The 17,825-nt window shown below is 40.6% G+C and overlaps 1 protein-coding gene across 1 annotated transcript in view; it reads left to right on the forward strand.

Annotated features, from left to right (window-relative positions):
• Positions 1–4,260, forward strand: part of LOC135702145 (uncharacterized) — a 31,305-nt gene extending 27,045 nt beyond the window's left edge. The window contains exons 2-9 of the mRNA XM_065223137.1: positions 624–920; positions 1,119–1,264; positions 1,326–1,614; positions 1,677–1,838; positions 2,306–2,423; positions 2,487–2,597; positions 3,893–3,903; positions 3,979–4,260. Coding sequence (XP_065079209.1) covers positions 624–920; positions 1,119–1,264; positions 1,326–1,614; positions 1,677–1,838; positions 2,306–2,423; positions 2,487–2,597; positions 3,893–3,903; positions 3,979–4,260 — 1,416 coding nt within the window. The remainder of the gene's footprint in view (positions 1–623; positions 921–1,118; positions 1,265–1,325; positions 1,615–1,676; positions 1,839–2,305; positions 2,424–2,486; positions 2,598–3,892; positions 3,904–3,978) is intronic.
• The last annotated feature ends 13,565 nt before the right edge of the window (positions 4,261–17,825 follow it).

Consider the following 17,825-nt stretch of genomic DNA (forward strand, 5'->3'; position numbering starts at 1 on the left):
GAGTTTGTTTACAATTTGCTCTAAAACCGCACTTTCCCTCCCCCCCCCGCGACCTCCTCGCCTATATAGTGACAAAGCTGTATCACCATGTATGTACCCACCATGGGCCAAACCGAGGGGGACGACTCTATCTACGATGCAGGAAATATTGTGTTTTGCTGTGGCTAGCTGCGCGTACGCTGAGTAGATAGAAAGAAGATTTATCACGATTTTGAAGATTTCCTGCAAAAAGATGATGCACGATGCAAGTAGATGAGAGAAATGAAAGAAGATTTTTCGAAGATTTATTCGATAGTGTGAGATTTTTTGAGCATCTAGAATTGAGATTTAGATGTGTCGCCCCCCTCGGGCCAAACCGTAAAAAATAGAAAATTGCAGTTGCTGATATTTTGATTAGTGTTTATTTGATCAAACATTTTTCTAACGTCATTTACATCAAGGTGAGTACATATAGGTGTTCTAATGTCAAAGATTGTTCTAATGTGTCAAATTCATGATTCAACAATGTTTGATTTTTGTATGGAGGAGCAACCGAGTTTGTTTACAATGTGCAACAACAGAAGGATTTTCGAACATTCTCATTTATTCTCATTCATAAGTGCTGGTCAGTTTTTTTTAATTAGGTTGATTTGTTTTTTTCATTTTCAGTGGATGAAGGCATAGACGACTTACAAACTTTCATGGAGCTAGATAACAACGATTTTGCACGCCTTAAGCTGCGTACCAAGGTTATCAAACTAATTCAACGCATGCAGAAGGAGCTTTACGACGACACGGTTATTGAAGAAAGACTTGAGGAATATCACGAGGGAGATGACCATCAGGAAAAATATAAAGATATGACAACAGAGGAAACTGAGTCTCACGAAGAGGACACATTGGAAGGTTTTAACGAATACCGGGGAATGATTCTGGAAACGGTAAGTAAGAGTAAATTACGTTTTCATCAGCATGTAGATCTTGCTCCAAGCATTTAGGGTTTCTTTTCCGAAGTAGATGACACACAGGAAAGAATATTGTTTACCCCTTGCATGAAATAATATCGATGCTGATAAAGACGTATTTCGCTGTAATTTTAAGTCATGAAAACAAATGTGCAATGAACGTTTGATTTTTAGGTCATCGACATAAATCTAATGTTCAAACGCACTCCGAACGGTAAAGCAATAATGGAACTACTCAATGAAGGGCAGAAACCAAGTGACAATTGCATGAGTGCAATAAAACGGATTCTCTGCGACTATCTTAAATCGGTGTATGGATTGTAAGTATGAATGTATTTAATTTTGTGATCATTTCTAAAATGTAACGATTCTTATTACTAGACGCCCGTCTGCTTATCACAAAAACCTCCTGGCACAAAGTCTCGTGCATACATACCCGGCATTGTCGTCGTCAACTCCGGATGTACCGCAGGCATTATGGTTTCATCCCAACGGTCGGGGTAAACACCGCCACAGTGGACGTTTGCATTATCATATGGAGTATTTGGCAAGGACATCAGGAGATCGCGTAATAAATCGACGTAAATTACAAGCTGAGGAGATCAACGTTGGAGGAGAGGTTGATGTCGGTCCAGCCAATCCGGAACAAGAGGTTGATATGGAAGCAGTGGTCAGTAGTAGATGTTTTGTGTATTAGTTTATATCCATAATTGTATTTTATTTACATTATAGACGCAAGAATTTAAGTTTCTATGTCCTGGACCAAACACCAAACTACGTGCTGAAGAGCTTTGGCATCTTACTTTCAATGAACGGAAAGATTTGCGCCAAAAAGGAACATTCTACACGTATCTTGAGACCTATCCTGTTGCAACTGCCTTCAATGGGTCCATGGTAAGCATCTGTTATTGATTGCGAGTGTCGTTACAGTTTTACACTCTCAGCAGATTTTTCTACCAAGTAGACTAAAAGGGTTCCTCAGCAAAGTACGTTAGCAAAATGAAATCAAATCTATGTTTGCTGTTCCTATTTTAACCAAAACTATTTTGATTTTAATTTTCGCGACAAAGGTCTGATATAATTTTAAGCTTTCATTATGCAGTCAAGAGTTTTTTTTTTATTGAAGCAACTTAACGCAACGCAGCGCAACCGGATCTAATGTGGGTGGTCTTTTTCAGTGTGAGAAGCATGGATGCTAACCATTTATGCCCAGCCCGTTGATTTAATAGAAAGCAAATTAACGAATCAGTTCTATGACTTGATATCCTTTTTAACTCGGTAGTCTCTTCAATATTGTGTTGGGAAGAGCCCACACTTATGATATTTGTATACGTAATTACAAATTTACTCTTTTATCATAGATTTCTTTGGAATTTCACATGATGTACCCGAATGCTCCGGATTTCCAAGAAAAACTCGAATATCTGCAACCAAAATTGTTGTCACGCTATCGCGATCTTTTCAAACATGTGAAAGACGGTGAGTTAAAATGTTTAGAATCTGATAACAATTATTCTACTGGTGACCTGTTGCCTTTTTAAGATTTCATTCGAATGCTCATAATAATACGGCAGAAGAGCCCGAGTCGTGGAGCCAAAAGGACCCGGGACGCAGATCCAGCAAAGGACAATACTCTAAAAGGAATCGTAAAGGGTGTCCACGATGAAATTGCCACACTATGAAATTGCTCTAACTTTTTAACCGTTGGGTAGAATTTAATGAAAATTTGGGTGGATTTAGTTCATAGTGCATTATTTACATCCTGCAAGTTTTAAAGTCCTGTGATCAAAACTCGCGGAAATGGAGTCGAAAGAACAGCTCGTGCGTGATAAAATCTTGCGCATTCATCACGAGAACAAGGATCTCTCGCATCGTTCAATCGCTAAAACGTTGGGAATCGCGAATTCCACGGTGTCGCGAGTGATTAAGTGGTTCGAGGAACGGTTGACCACCGATCGGAAGCCCAGAAGTGAAGGAAAAAGTATTCCGTACAACACCAAAAATCACAACCGCGTAGTTCGGGCCTTCAACCGAAATCCGAACGCCTCCGTTAGGGATGTGGCTAAGAAGCTGCACCTAAGCCGAAGTTTTGTCCAGAAGGCCAAAACTAAGGCTGGGCTTCGAACGTTCAAGGTACAAAAGGCCCCTAATCGCGACGAGAAGCAGAACAAGTCCGCCAAAACCCGTGCCAGGAAGTTGTACCTCAACATGCTGACGAAAGTTGAATGCTGCATCATGGACGACGAAACATATGTGAAGGCCGACTTCAAACAGATCCCCGGCAACCTGTTTTTCACGGCCAAGGATAAGTTCAGCGTTCCGGAGCATGTCCGCACTCAGAAGATGTCCAAATTTGCGAAGAAATTCCTGGTTTGGCAAGCCATCTGCACGTGCGGGAAGCGGAGTGCACCTTTCGTGACCCAGGACACGATGAACGGACAGGTGTACATAAAAGAGTGCCTCCAGAAGCGGCTGCTTCCTCTCCTGAAGGCCCACAACATCCCAACAATCTTCTGGCCGGATTTGGCCTCATGCCACTACTCCAAGGACGTGCTGAAGTGGTATGTGGACAATAAGGTCAATTTCGTGCCGAAAATGTTCAACCCTCCCAACACTCCGGAGCTCCGCCCCATTGAGAAGTACTGGGCGATTATGAAGCAGCACCTTCTTAAACGACCTAAGGTAGTGAAGACAGTCGAGGAACTGAAGAAAGTATGGGTTTACATGCAAAAAACGGTTGATTCACAGGTTGTGCAGAATCTTATGGCCGGGGTTAAGGCCAAGGTGCGGGCATTTGCGTATGGACTGTAAATAAAATACGAGTAAAATGGTAAAATGAAGTTTAATAGTTATTTCTCAATCCCTGAAAATTTGATGGCGATCGGATGAAAACTCGAATTTTGCGAATCAATTTTGTGTGTGGCAATTTCATCGTGGACATCCTTTAGAATGGATTAAGGTGTGTGCTGTTGTGTCAGTTATGGCTACTGGGAAAATAAATTGTTACATGTTTTTGTTATGTTTATGGTTACAGCCTGAAGACCCGTATCCCGATACGAATGAAGTGCCAATGCTTTATGTAAAAGGAAATTTTCTGGAGAGTGGATCAAGTGCAGCTGTTACATGGAAGCGGAATAACATTTTGATGGAATCGGATCTGAAGCACTGCTTCCGTGTGCTATGTGAATCAATGGTAGTATTCAACTCTGCATGCCATCCAACGGATAAACAGATCTACACATTCATCTCGAATGTTTTGCTTGGAATTGGTCAACTAACCACAACTGGAGAGCGACTTATGCAAAGCATCGAATAATTAAATCCTGTATTTGCTTTCATTTCGTTTGTTTGCCATGATAAAAATGCTTGTATTTCCTTAAAATTCTGCATCTGAATGATTATTTTCGCTGAATATCAATAACATTTATATTATTTTTTGCAGCACATTTTTCTTTAAACCATAGAGAGACGAACCAGCCTATGTAATCATTCTATAAAAGAATAAATAAAACTTCACTATAAAAGAAACTCACGTCTATCCTTTCCCATATATGTATATATAGGAATCCCCCAAATAGTGTGGAGGGTGGTGAAGTCCACCTACAGCGATTTCTTGGTTGTTTTACTGCCAATTGAACTGATAATGTGTAGATGAATAGTTTTTAATTCCTCATTATTATAAATTCAGTTAAATTGGGTGGAGGACAGCTGAGAAATAGCGGTGGGTGGACTACACCACCCACTACGCTATTGAAAAAAAATCCGAAAAAAAAACTGCTTTTCAGTAAATAATTTAAGGAACAAAAAATATTCCTTAATTACTGAACTTCGTCAAAAAAAAAATACTGAGTTACTCAGCTATCGATCAATGCAATTTATATATTTTTGCTGAACAATTTTCAAAAATGTACTGAGTTGTCGTCACGCTAATACAGTCTATTCGGTTAGATTTGACAGCTCGCAAGAGTGTCATGATCTATATTTTTGCCGAAAGTTTTTCAAAAAATTACTGAGTTGTTGTCACGCAAAAACAATCCTTTCGGTTTTATTTGACAGCTCGCAAAAGTGCCTTGACTACCGATTGCTCAGCATCTGTTGAAATTACCGAAACGATCGCCGAGCGCTCAGCTGTTCTAATCTCGTCAAAAACTATACTGAGTTCGGTAAAAATAAGTTAGTGTGTTCGTCAACTTGATGGATGGTCATGGAGAGAGCTTCGACGAGCACATTGATATGAATGTACAAAGCGATACTACCATCATGTTTGACAGTCGTGATTGTGATGGGTCGCAACTCTGCTCCTGAATTTCCAATCGCCAGCCATCTACCCAGAATGTACCCCAAACAGCTTGGTCATCCTACACGGAGAAACAATACTACCAAAAATTTGAGTTCTTTTTACTTAATTTTAAGTTGAGCCTCTCACTTGCACTCGTTATTGAGCATGAGCCTGATTGACCGCCCACGGTTGCTACTGTATTATTGCCAGATCAGCTGTAATTACACAGAGAACCAACAGACGAAGCTTGGGACTAGCAATCATCCTCAATGTGTAAAAACTGGTGATCTCAAACTAGGCAATACCAGCGCCGGTCGCGCCCGAACGCAAGTCAAGAAAGGAATGGGTAGAAATGTGTTGACGTGACACTCGCTTTGATGAAAGCCGAGAAATCCTCTGCACTTCCACGAGGAATCACTGGGATTGTGGGTAAGAGGGTAGGGTTCATTTTGGTAAACGATAAGCTGAATTGATGTCCTAACGATAGGGAGGGGTTACTGTATAAATTAATAAAAAGAAATGATCCACCTAAATAACCAAGTGGAGCAACAGCAATCGGCCTCCTCGTAGACTATCTTCAACCTTATCTCCTTAAAACACAGACGTAAAAATTCCGGAGCCATCTCGTCGATATATAATTAATAAAATATAACAAAATACAAATAACCTCGATCTTCGTCACTCAATTTCTTTAAACTCATTCTCACTTGCACTCGTTATTGTTGTCAAAAAAGGAACGAGAGATTTGACCCAACCATATAGCACTGACGAAGATATCAGTGCTAGCATTTGAAAACGGCACAAAAGCCATTTGTAAACAAATGGTTTGTGGGCCCTTTACTCGCTACCCGAAGAACGCCCACGCAAACCAACAGCATCGTCAGGAAGGGGAAAATTTCCCCTACCCGATGTTGCTGTTGTGTCGCGTGGGTGTACTTCAAGTAGTGAGTAAAGGGCCCACAAACCATTTGTTTACAAATGGCTTTTGTGCCGTTTTCAAATGTTAGCACTGATATAGTTCAGCCAAATAAGTTACTTCTGAGTAAATGGCATATTCTGACATTTACGTGAATTAAATTTAATTTTGAGTAGAATATACTTAATAGTAGAGAGGGTCTAGTATAAGAGAGGAGCAGATTCAAAACAAACTGCCTTGGCAACCTATGCCCAGGTGATTTCTAGCAACACTGCCAATGCAACCAAGATAGGTGCTGCTCGATTGGCTCTGGCTTTGACAGTTCGTTTGGCTCAAAACCAGCCAGTCCACTCCTCTCTTATACTAGACCCTCTCTACTTAATACCCCGTTCACATTACAGCCTATATCATGAGTGCTCATACATCTAGTTTTCACTGGAAATCCTATGTATGAGTGCTCATTGCAAGACAGCCTATATTACGTGATGAGACCTACTGCTGTCATGATTTCCTGAGATTTGTCAAATAATGTAAATATTTACACCGATTGCATCGAAGAATATGCGAATCACTCAAATTTGGGTTATTGGACTTTTCGCGGAAATTGATGGAAAAGTACTTAATTTTGATTAGACTAACTTTATTTTCAAAAATAGTCGCAGTCGGTGTCGGAGTGGATACTTTTTTACGACTACAACTCCGACTCTCTGCATCGAATTGGTTCTATCTCCGATCGAATTGTTTAAGGCTGTGAACCATTTGCCGAGTTGAATTTAACTTGTGGTTAAAAGTGACATTTCGAAAGTTATTCTCTATGTTCGAAAATCCCTGTGGTGTCGATCGATCGGTTTTCGAGAAGAATTCAAAACGTTTGTCAAAATTTAACTTCTTGTCTGTCAGATAGCAGAATTCGACAGTGAGCATGCATAAGGGCCTATACGCGATGATCGATTCTCTTCGTCGATTTCCTCTTTTGTTAATAACTCGCTAGATTTAACGTTTCTCGGTGCGTTTGCTGTTGCTTTTGATAGCAACCTGTTACTACTCTGCATTGAACAAATTCTAGAAAATTGTTTCGCTTATCTTTAGCAATGCAAAGAGAAAAACGATGAAGAGAATCGATCATCGCGTATTCGCCCTTATGCATGCTCACTGTCGAATTATTCGATAGCTTTCCATCTGTCAAATTTTAACCAAAAGTTTTAAAAAAATCCACCAAAACAAGGTTAGCATTTTTTAGAATCCTAAAATCCTAACCTTGTTGGAGTTTTGTTTACGACGATCTGCATCAACAGCAGATACGATTTCACTCTGTACTTATACACCCCATGAAGACATATCACTTCCAGTTCCAAGGGACAAATTGAAGCAAATATTTGCATGCCTGCTTTCAAAGCAAATTAAATTAACCGAAAAGTTAGCATCATCAATAGTGCCTTATTTTCGTTCAGCTGCCATGGCAAATTAACCCGGCTGCTGCATAGAAAAATGCCATCAACGATGAAATGAGCCATATGCCGACACTGGCCCAACATCCAAGCACCCGACCCCGAAACTAACACTGTTTGACAGTTGCCATTTGGCTTCGGTCTCTTTGCTTTCTGTGTTGCCTTTTTAGAATCCTTAAGCCAAAAGAGCATGCAAAACGACTTATTTGCGTCCTCCTTCTTGTATTGTACCGGAATAACAAAAACATCTCATCTTGTTTGTACCTACTTGTTTTTTTTTAGCCCGTTGAGTATCGTAATCAGATTTTTTTTTTGCTCCGGTCCAATTGAAATTATTTCTCATTCACACCTTGTTGTTGTTGTTGTGTAGTAGGCCATGTTCCTCGTCAACCACTTCGCTTCCACTCACACTGCTGCTTCTGCTGCTGATGGAGCGGGCCAAATTGAGGCCATAAACTGTTTATTTATGAATAGGATTATCTGATTAGGATCACCTTGTTGGTTCGGTTCTGTCCCTTAAACTTGCTCCTTTCCATTCGTTCATTCATCCTGGAAACAGGTCATTAAGAACAGAATCTATAAGAAGGAAAAGTCAATTTTCGCTGCACTTCACCTCTATGCTGGAGATACGTGTTTTAACTTCCATACGGGACACAAGTTGGAAAATATACATACACGAGCACGGGATTACCACGTAAACAATTGCACCCATTTAATGGGCCGCCTTTCTGTTTTTATGGAGGTCGCATGCCATCGGAAGGCCATTGGATGGCTAAAGGTCAGTTGGAAATGCATGCAAACACAGCCAAGTCTATGCATTTCTCCGAATGACATCGGATTAGCACTGTAAGCCGATTAATATTCTGAATGGAACTGTTAATTATGTTGAAATTTTTTGTTATTATCATATTATTAAGATTCAACGGCAGCTGATATTTAATATTTTGGGTTTGTTAAAGCTGAAATTACTTCGAGAATTCGGACTATTCGTGCGGAAACCTGTGTAATTCGGTATTCAAATAAACCATTTGAAAATTAGCCATTTAAAAAAAAAAATCTAATCAATCACATTGGAAACGACGTTCAATTTGTTCTCATTAGCCAATGGAATCAATCACCTGTTTAACTAGTTATATTGCTAGTTGGAACCGTTTTAAATTTCCCCGAAGGGTTACATCTTTGCTAAGCGATTCCCTCGCATCCTCACACGCTTTCGGTGGTTTTTTCAATGACCCAATTTTCTCAAATGATTGATCACTTTCAACCCTGCCGAGTTCAATTAGTCGTCCTGAACCCAAACAAATCAATGTCATTGTTTAAAGTTTAAACAGACCATCGTAGAGAGTGTGACACGTTCCCATGGAAGGCTGGGCGCAGGATGAATCTTCTGTCAATCCTAATAACGTTCAACCGACGACTATGAATCTCACGCACAGTCAGCGGTCATCGGGATGGGTTCTCTGCTATATCGGCGTGGTGTGTACAGTTGTGGGACAAATTGTTCACATCACCCATGTAGAGCAATGTAGGCTCCTGCTGAGTTGCAGGGAAATGTCATTTTTGCGTCACCACATGTGGCTCCTATAGATCTCGGTTGCAATTTCGCTATTGGATAACACTGTTATTACTACCAATATATGTATAAAGGTCGGTCGGTCGGTGTCTGGGAAGAAGTATGTCAGGACCAGGAAGGAAACTAATTTGCACCCATTAATCGATTTTGTTTCGATTGCTTTTGTGGCTTAGGGTGATTTTACGTCGTCGTATCGGTGATTTATTTGCATGAGAAAGTTCTAGACATTTCATCAGTCTTAAGGTGATTCCTTGTAGAGTTCACAAATGGCCGCCACCTAGGCTATACATACACTTCCACTTTGAATTTTCAATTACACAAATCTCGTAAATTAATGCCCCATTTCTCCTGAAATGGCTACTACATGTATGCTGCAGTACAACAAACGTGGAGTAACAGTTTCATTGAGGTACGTGTCGTGGAAGCTAATATTTGTGCACTTAAAGTTTCGATGTGGTTACGAGAATACCGATCTCACAGCCAAACACCTTAACAACATGGCGGTAGGTTCACAGAGAAATATTCTGAATATTACTGATTATGTAACCATCCAAGCTCTTAGTTTACACTTGTATTTCTTTTCACACAAACTAACAACTTGCAGGAAATGTTGCCTGCAAAGACGAACGGCTGAATACATTATTTGAAATATTTCATGAAATGTCTCATAACTTTACTTAATCTATAATGTATGCATGATATTTAGCGCTTCAGTTATGTGCATGATGTTTAATAGAAATTTACACTAATTTTTCAAACTGGACATAAACTGGACATGTTCTTCCATGACATTGCATTGTCACTGACCATAAATTGTCATGGTATCCGATGAAGATCACTTTTAATTTGAGTGAGTGACGGAAGCTGTATTATCAATATCGTCGTGTTTGGTCAATATTTTCAAACCATTAGAACCGGTAAGCAGCGACATCGGCATGATACTGGGCCTGGATAAATGCCGATCGGATCAGCTGCAGTGTACGTTTAACCGAGACAAACGGCTCCGAATCGGTCTACGAATCGTGGAAAATCTTACAAGTATCTTGGTCTTCAGCAGCATTTGCCGTTACCGGTATAAAAATAGAGCTGCTCGAAAATTGTGTGAGTCGGAATAACTGTCTGTAGTCGTTCCTAATGGGAAACATGGTCCAGCTAGTACTAAAAATATTTAAAAATTCTCCTGTTGACCTTTAGTTTTGACGTAGGGCTATGTCTTTGATTTCTATATGGGGGAACACTTTGTGAAAACCAAAAATGGAACATGTAACAAAATTATGAAAGATTTTGAACGTTAATAACTCAGCTGCCCCTGGACCAATTTCAATAATTTTATCACCAATCGATCAGAAATATTTCCACTGTTCTGACTGTTGATTTCCTTGAAGAAACTTTTGAAAAAGCGATAAATGTCAAGCAATGTCCAAAAGCGTCGAAATAATTAACAAATCCACCAAATACGTACATGCATATGTTGCATTCCCAACACAGTCACCAGAGAATCGTTTCTAGACGAAACATGTCGATGAGCATTGCTGGTTCCCCAACACTATCATCAGAGAGTTGTTAGTAGGCGAAACAAGTCGAAGTGGCAGTCGCTCCCGATCTTCGGACATGTGCGAATAGGGAGGATGCAATTGTGAAACATTTTGCACACTCATCGCCATATTCAGAACCACACAGAGTTGTAATCATGTAACTAAACTTGAAAGCAGGGGTGTAAGTGATTTTGGTCGATTCTCTTCACCGACTTTCTATTACGTTAATAACTCGACGACAAACACGTTTGATACGTTTGTTGTTCTGGACGATAGAAGAGCATAGCAGAAATAGTGCGAAATAGGTTAGTGAAGCCATGGTCATCAAAAGAGGAAATCAATGAAGAGAATTGACTTTCACCCCTCTGCTTCTAAACCGCTTAATTCAGTTGTCGTCATAGCAAAGAAAACTAACAACACACCGCTTTTGGTTCTTGTTACAGCAAGCAATTCTGCTGTTCTACATTTTCGAAGGACCACCAAAAATCACTCAGCACATTGTGCCGAAATTGGATTCGGCACAGCTTGGGCACATCCATCGGCACACTTTTGGCATACTTTTGACACAATCTCGTAGGTATTGGATTGTTGTAAATAAACTGGGAGCACTGTTGGACAACTGTCATTGAAGTTATTCACGTTCAGTTACGTGCTGTTTGACTGTATATTCAGGAACATCCTCTAATTGAATATACCAGAGAAACTCAGACCAGCAGTTCACTTATAGATCTAAATACGAAATGTAGGTTCTAGAGTGGGCTCGAGAGAAAGAGACAGTTAATCAGACCCCATTAATGCCATTAATTCAAATAATGCTGCAACTCACACAACACAAACTACAGAAGTCTATTCATCATCCGCTATAGCCGGTCTCCAACAAAGCTCCCCACCGGTCCCAAGGTTAGGTTTTTAGTCTGCTTTTTAGGGCATTATAAAACCCTTAAACACAGGACTTTTATTATCCTATGAACACAAAACACCAAATTTTTTGCACACCCGCCACTTCCCACGTCATCCGCAATCCGATTACCAAAACATTCAAGGTGTCAGAAATACCGGGTTGGCGGGATGGGTATTTTATAAACAATCGAAGCTTGTTCCGGTACAATCCTAAGAGAAAGAGGTGACAATTGGCTTCTTCCTCTTTTATTTATATCTCTATCTCTATCTTTATCTATCTCTATCTCTATCTTACGTACATGAAATCCGCCAATCAGGAGCTGGTTCATGTTTGACAGAAAAGTGGTTCATTTTTGCCCTCGTATTGTCACCTCTTCTCTTAGGTAGAATCAGCTGGGTGGCATCCCTATCTTGTTTGCCTTGCCTTGATAAGAGCTAACATCGCTGCGGGCCCGCGAATTGTGCGCCCCACTGACAGCCCATAATTTGTAAACAAATAGAAGATTCAAGCCAGTATTTCAAAAAAGGCGTGATTGATATTATGGATATTTTTAATATTTTTGCTTACATTTTGTGAAAAATAAACTTAGTAGTCATAAAATATTATTTTCTGATTTTCTACCACGAAGTCAACCAGTTATATAAGTCAAGTCATATGGCATAAAAGGGAAAATAATTTCATTTGATAAAAATAAGACAATTCAGTCACGCCATTTTTGCAGTTCACACTGGAATTGTGACGTTTCAGATGTTGGTTTCAATCATGGTGGGTATATAAATGGTGATACAGCTTCGTCACTATATAGGCGAGGAGGTCGCGGGGGGGAAAAATGCGGTTTTAGAGCAAATTGTAAACAAACTCGTTCGCTGTCCCATGCAAAAATCCAACATGGCTGAATCACGAATTTGACAGATTAGAACACCTATATGTAGCCACCTTGGTTTCAATATCAATATCACCCAGCTGGGTAGAATCGGCCGAGCAATCGGCACACTGCCAAAAAAGATCACCTAAGGTTGGTGTGCGGAGTGACCTACCCCTTGGAAATTAAAGTATTTTCTAGGGATGCCTGAAAGTCAATTTATTCGATTAACGATTAATCGTAAAGATTTTACCAGCTATTCGATTAAATATTTAACGAATTTTCAATTATTCGAGTGCATAACCGACATTCCTTCTAATTTCTACTTCTCTGCTAAAAACAGCTAAAAACTAAGATTTACCAACTTGTTGAGAGAAGGAGTTTAACGAGAAAACTAAAATGGGGAGGAGCGGAACAGTCGGGCGAACGTATAGAAACGCGAGAATTTTTACAACAGGGAATCTATTTTCTTGTATTTTAATAGTCGACTGCGTCGTCCATAATGAAACAGTTTTTGCACGGTCGTTTCCGCGAGAGAAGAAGAACACGTCACAGACAAAAACAAGACAGTTGTCTCCTCTAGAGTCGGTGTATAATGAGTCACACCAAGAGTGAAGCCAAGTCTACCTTTCGAACTGTCAAACCAGCTACCTATCGTGCAAAATAAACAAACATTACGATGCTATGAAAGGTCCACGAAAGGTATTGCAATAAAATATAAAATATAATTGAAGAAACGCAGTGAGCATTCAATTGTCATGGGATACGTTTGGTAATGATCAGTAATGAGAATTTCTACTATTTTTGTTAAGATAATTTGACAAAATCACTGATATAATGATTTACTACAGCCGCTATTATTTTTTCTCGATAGAAGTCATTTGATGTAGAAGTCTTCTGTTGCCAAATTAAAAGAAATGGGAATCGTTCGAAAACCGTGATGCGAGTTCAACTATTTTTCTCTTGACGTGACTCATTATACACCGACTCTAGTCTCCTCCTTAGAGATAAGCGGAGGCGAAGTAAAATGTACACTGAGACAAAAGAACGTAAGAATTCCATAAGAACCAATTATGAATTTTAGCCACAAGAAACCGAAACATAATGTTGGCAGAAAAATTATGACACTGAGCAGACAGGAACCGAAGCATGAACGTTGAGATTATGGGACCTGTGTGTTGACCACTCGTCTTTCAACTCTTGGGAAAATGAAATTGTTAAAGGCGTATAAGAGCTACCTAATGTCAAACGAAAATAATTGCTCGAGTCCTGCTTCTGAAATTTCTAAGTGTCGATCATAAGTCGAGCCTTATAAAATTCTTAATTTTATTTGCCTCAGTGTAGCCAAATCAAGTTAGTGTACACTCAACATAATCTACACGTTGAAGATACGTGAAAAATCACGTAAGCTATCAACTTTTCTCTCCTCTCAGTTTTACGTGCCTCACGTAAAATAGATGTGATGTCCCTTGAATTTCACAGGGAGTTTCTTTTTAACACACCTACATAATCAATGAAATAATGTACGTGATTTTCACATAATATTGAGTCTATGTGCGTTTCACGTATCTAAAGCTTATGTGATTTCCACACCAAATCACGTAACTTTTATGTGATATTTCTGTGACGGTTAAGCTTCATGAAATGAGTGCCCCTACATGAGAATCACGTAGCTTTTATATGAAAATTACGATAAGTGAAGCCCGAATAGAAGCTGTTAGATGAAATCAAGAGCCGCTGGTATTTTTGCTGCGAATCGGATGAGATGGATTGCGTTTTGCTAGATTTGAAGCGATTCACGGTTCAGAGAACACCGACAGCAACGTCAACACTCAACAGTGATGCCGCTTTACATTATACTAGCTGAGTGTGCCCGGCCTTGCTCGGGATTCAATATTTGCTTGAGTTAATGCGCCAATTAAAAAAAGCATACTATATTTTATATTATATATATATCCCCTCTTATATAAGGAGCTACCCCCTATGACCTCCACATGCCGAATTTGGTTCCTTCTTCTTCTTGTTCGCATTTCAAGCTTATTGCTTAGCGCATATTAGCTTGTTGAGTGCTCTCAACTTAGTGTTCTAAATACACTTCCACTGTTATTAATTGAGAGTTTTCGATGCCAATACCAATGCATTAATTTGTTTATTGTGTGGCAAGCACAATGATACTATATGCCCTGGGAAGTCGAGAAAATTTCCAACCCGAAAGATTCCCTCGACCGGACCGGGAATCGAACCCGCTGCCTCCGGTTTGGTAATACCACAGACAAACAGACGTAACTCTTTGAAAAACTTGTTCTTGAAAACATAGTATCTCAAAACATATAACCTCAGTAACGACATCTATCTGGCTTCTCGCGGAAAACAAGCTTGCTCGCTAACTCGTAAACAATATTGCATAAAATTTCTATAGAATATATAGAAACGTCAAAGTGATCCGATGCCAGCGCTGCGGCGAGTAGTTCGCGGAACTGATAATATTCAAATCAACCGTTAAATGCATGAACGAAGATACACAATGAAGAGTTACGGCTGTTTGTCTGTGGTAATACCGTGCCTTTACTGACTAGGCTATGAGGCCGCTTCAAATTTGGTTCCATTTGCTTGATTAATTCTCGAAATATGCAGAAATTTCTGTTTAATTTGTATGAGAGCCTCTCATTACAGAGTGAGGAGGGGTTCTAACAATCATAAGAACCTTTCGCTGTCCCAAAAACCCCTGCATACAAATTTTCACGCGAATCGGTTCAGTAGTTTCCGAGTCTATAAGGGTCAGACAGACAGACAGGAATTCATTTTTATATATAGAGATATTTATATATATAGATTGATTGTATCCTACTTGCCAAAGTGTGCCCTATTGTGCCGAACAGTGTAGCATGCTATGTTTCGGCACAGTGTGCAGAGTTGATTACCCCTTGGCAAGCGTCTAATGTCAAATGGGTGTGATTCAGTTTATATAGTAGACTAGCGTAAAAATATGAATATCAGAATGAATATTTTCGTATAAATCGTTCACCAAATGTTTTTCTAGGCCCTGTAATTTGGGTTTTTTTTTTTTTAATTTGCCAACATAAATTTTACAAAATTATATTACAAAAAAACCTTTCGTCGACCACATTACAGAATCTGGATCACGGCGTGTCCACCACAATGAGGAATGAGACTTGAAAAAACGTGCATGTTAAAGCCCCTTCCCCTTAACAATAACCCGAAAAATACATGGACATTGACGATCATTTTTTTTCGGGAAATAAATTTTAAGCAAACCCTAATAATGTATGAACAATTAATTTTTTACATGCAGAGCCAACATTTAAAAAAAAAATATTGCTTAATAGGAGACATACACTCGATGAATTACCAACAACTGACTGCAAAACATATCTGGTACCTCTATATATGCAATTATATTAACATCCAAAGTCCATCCTTTTTTACATATTCTGCACAAAAGAAACTTTTTGCTCCGCCCCATTCATAAAAAACGGCGGGAAATCCTATCAGGTTCTGAACCTGAAAAGATATAAAACAGCGCTGCTGTCATGCTTTTGCTCATTTCCGCTTGGGACGGCGTGGCACTTGGTCCTGCAGTAAGCAGGGCCAAATCAGCGGCTAAAGGTGGATCACGGCGTGACCACAATGAGGAAAAGTAATGTATGTAAACCCCCTCCCCCTTTCACAACAACCTCTCCCCCTCCCCCCTTCACAACAATCTTCTCCCCCCCCCCCCCTCAACAACCTCTCCTAACCCCCTCCACCTCAACAACCTCTCCTAACCCCCCCCCCCACTCATCAACAACCTTTCCTAACACCCCCCCTCAAATACCTCTCCTAACCCCCACCCCAACCCCTCAACAATAACCCGAAAATAACATGGACCTGGACGATCACTTTTTCCGGAAAATAAATTTTAAACAAACCCCAATTATTAGTAAAAACAAGTTTTTCCCTTAATTTCTTCCCACACCGAAACTTTCAAATTTGAACACAAATTGCTTGAAAAAAATGTTCGATGACATTCAGTTGGTGAATTACACAAAACTGACGGTGAAACATATCTGGTGCCTCTATTAATGCAATTATATTAACATCCAAAGTCCATCCTATTTTACATATTCTGCACAAAAGAAACTTTCTGCTCCGCCCCAATCATAAAAAACTGCGGGAAATCCTATCAGGTTCTGAACCGGAAAACATATAAAACAGCGCTGCTGTCATACTTTTGCTCATCATGATTCTCTGCTTGAACGTCAAGCAGTTCAGTTCGGTCTTTGCTCGCTTTGTCGAGTTGTTCGATAAATCTATAGTTTGTTACAAACGTTCGCAGATATACTGCACGTCGCGTCGTCAGTAGTGTCGGTCGCATCGCGTGATGGGAAGACAGCGCTCTCGGAGCCGACTTCGTGACCAAGCGGAGAAGAAGAACAGTGGTGAGGGTAGCTCGGTACCTACCTCAAATAGGTACGCTACTCTGCCCACCGATGTTGGAAATACCAACCCAGTCCCGGTGAAGCGGACGAAAAAGAGGAAGAAGAACCAAGGACAGTCCGATGGTACGAGCGGACGCAACGATGTTACCCGAGAATTCTGCCGGCCCGAGTGCGGCGAAAGTCAAGCTTCCTCCACTGGTGGTGAAGGTAGTGCCACTCAAGACGCTCATTGGCGATTTCGCATCGCTGGGCATCGCAGCTGAGTACAAGATCAGCAGGATCGGCACTAAGGTGATGCTCCGGACGAAAGCGGAATACGAAATCGCAGTCAAATTCCTGAAGGATTCCAATGCGGAATACTTCACGCACGACATCCCCGGTGAAAAGCCCTTCAAGGTAGTCATCAGGGGTCTACCGGATGTTGATCCCAAGGCCATCGAAGAAGAACTCAAGGACCGGTACAAGCTGGCCCCAATCGCTGTCTTTCGGATGACGAGGCGAGACGAAAACGTGAAGACGTACCCGGATTGTCTTTTCCTGGTGCACTTCCAGAAGGGAACGGTGACGCTGAATGCGCTGCAGGCTATCCGCTCAATCTACTCCATAATCGTACGATGGGAGCCATACCGTGGAGGCCATCGCGATGTGACCCAGTGCCAACGATGTCTGAACTTTGGACACGGCACTCGCAACTGCAACATCAAGCCACGCTGTAGCAACTGCGCTCAAGAACACGCCACTTCCAACTGCCCTGCGGATGGAGCCGTGGCGTTAAAATGCGCCAACTGTGGTGGTGCTCATCAAGGTTCCGACAGACAGTGCTCCAAACGCGAGGACTTCAAACGCATCCGAAAACAGGCGGCAACTAACAACCAACCAGGACGCAAGAAGGACAAAGTCCCGGCATTTCGGACGGAGGATTTCCCGC

The sequence above is a fragment of the Ochlerotatus camptorhynchus genome, unplaced genomic scaffold, assembly GCF_037179485.1.
Source record: "Ochlerotatus camptorhynchus isolate MF236.1 unplaced genomic scaffold, CSIRO-AGI_Acam_v1.1 ptg000185l, whole genome shotgun sequence".
In the NCBI taxonomy this organism is placed as follows: Eukaryota; Metazoa; Arthropoda; class Insecta; order Diptera; family Culicidae; genus Ochlerotatus; species Ochlerotatus camptorhynchus.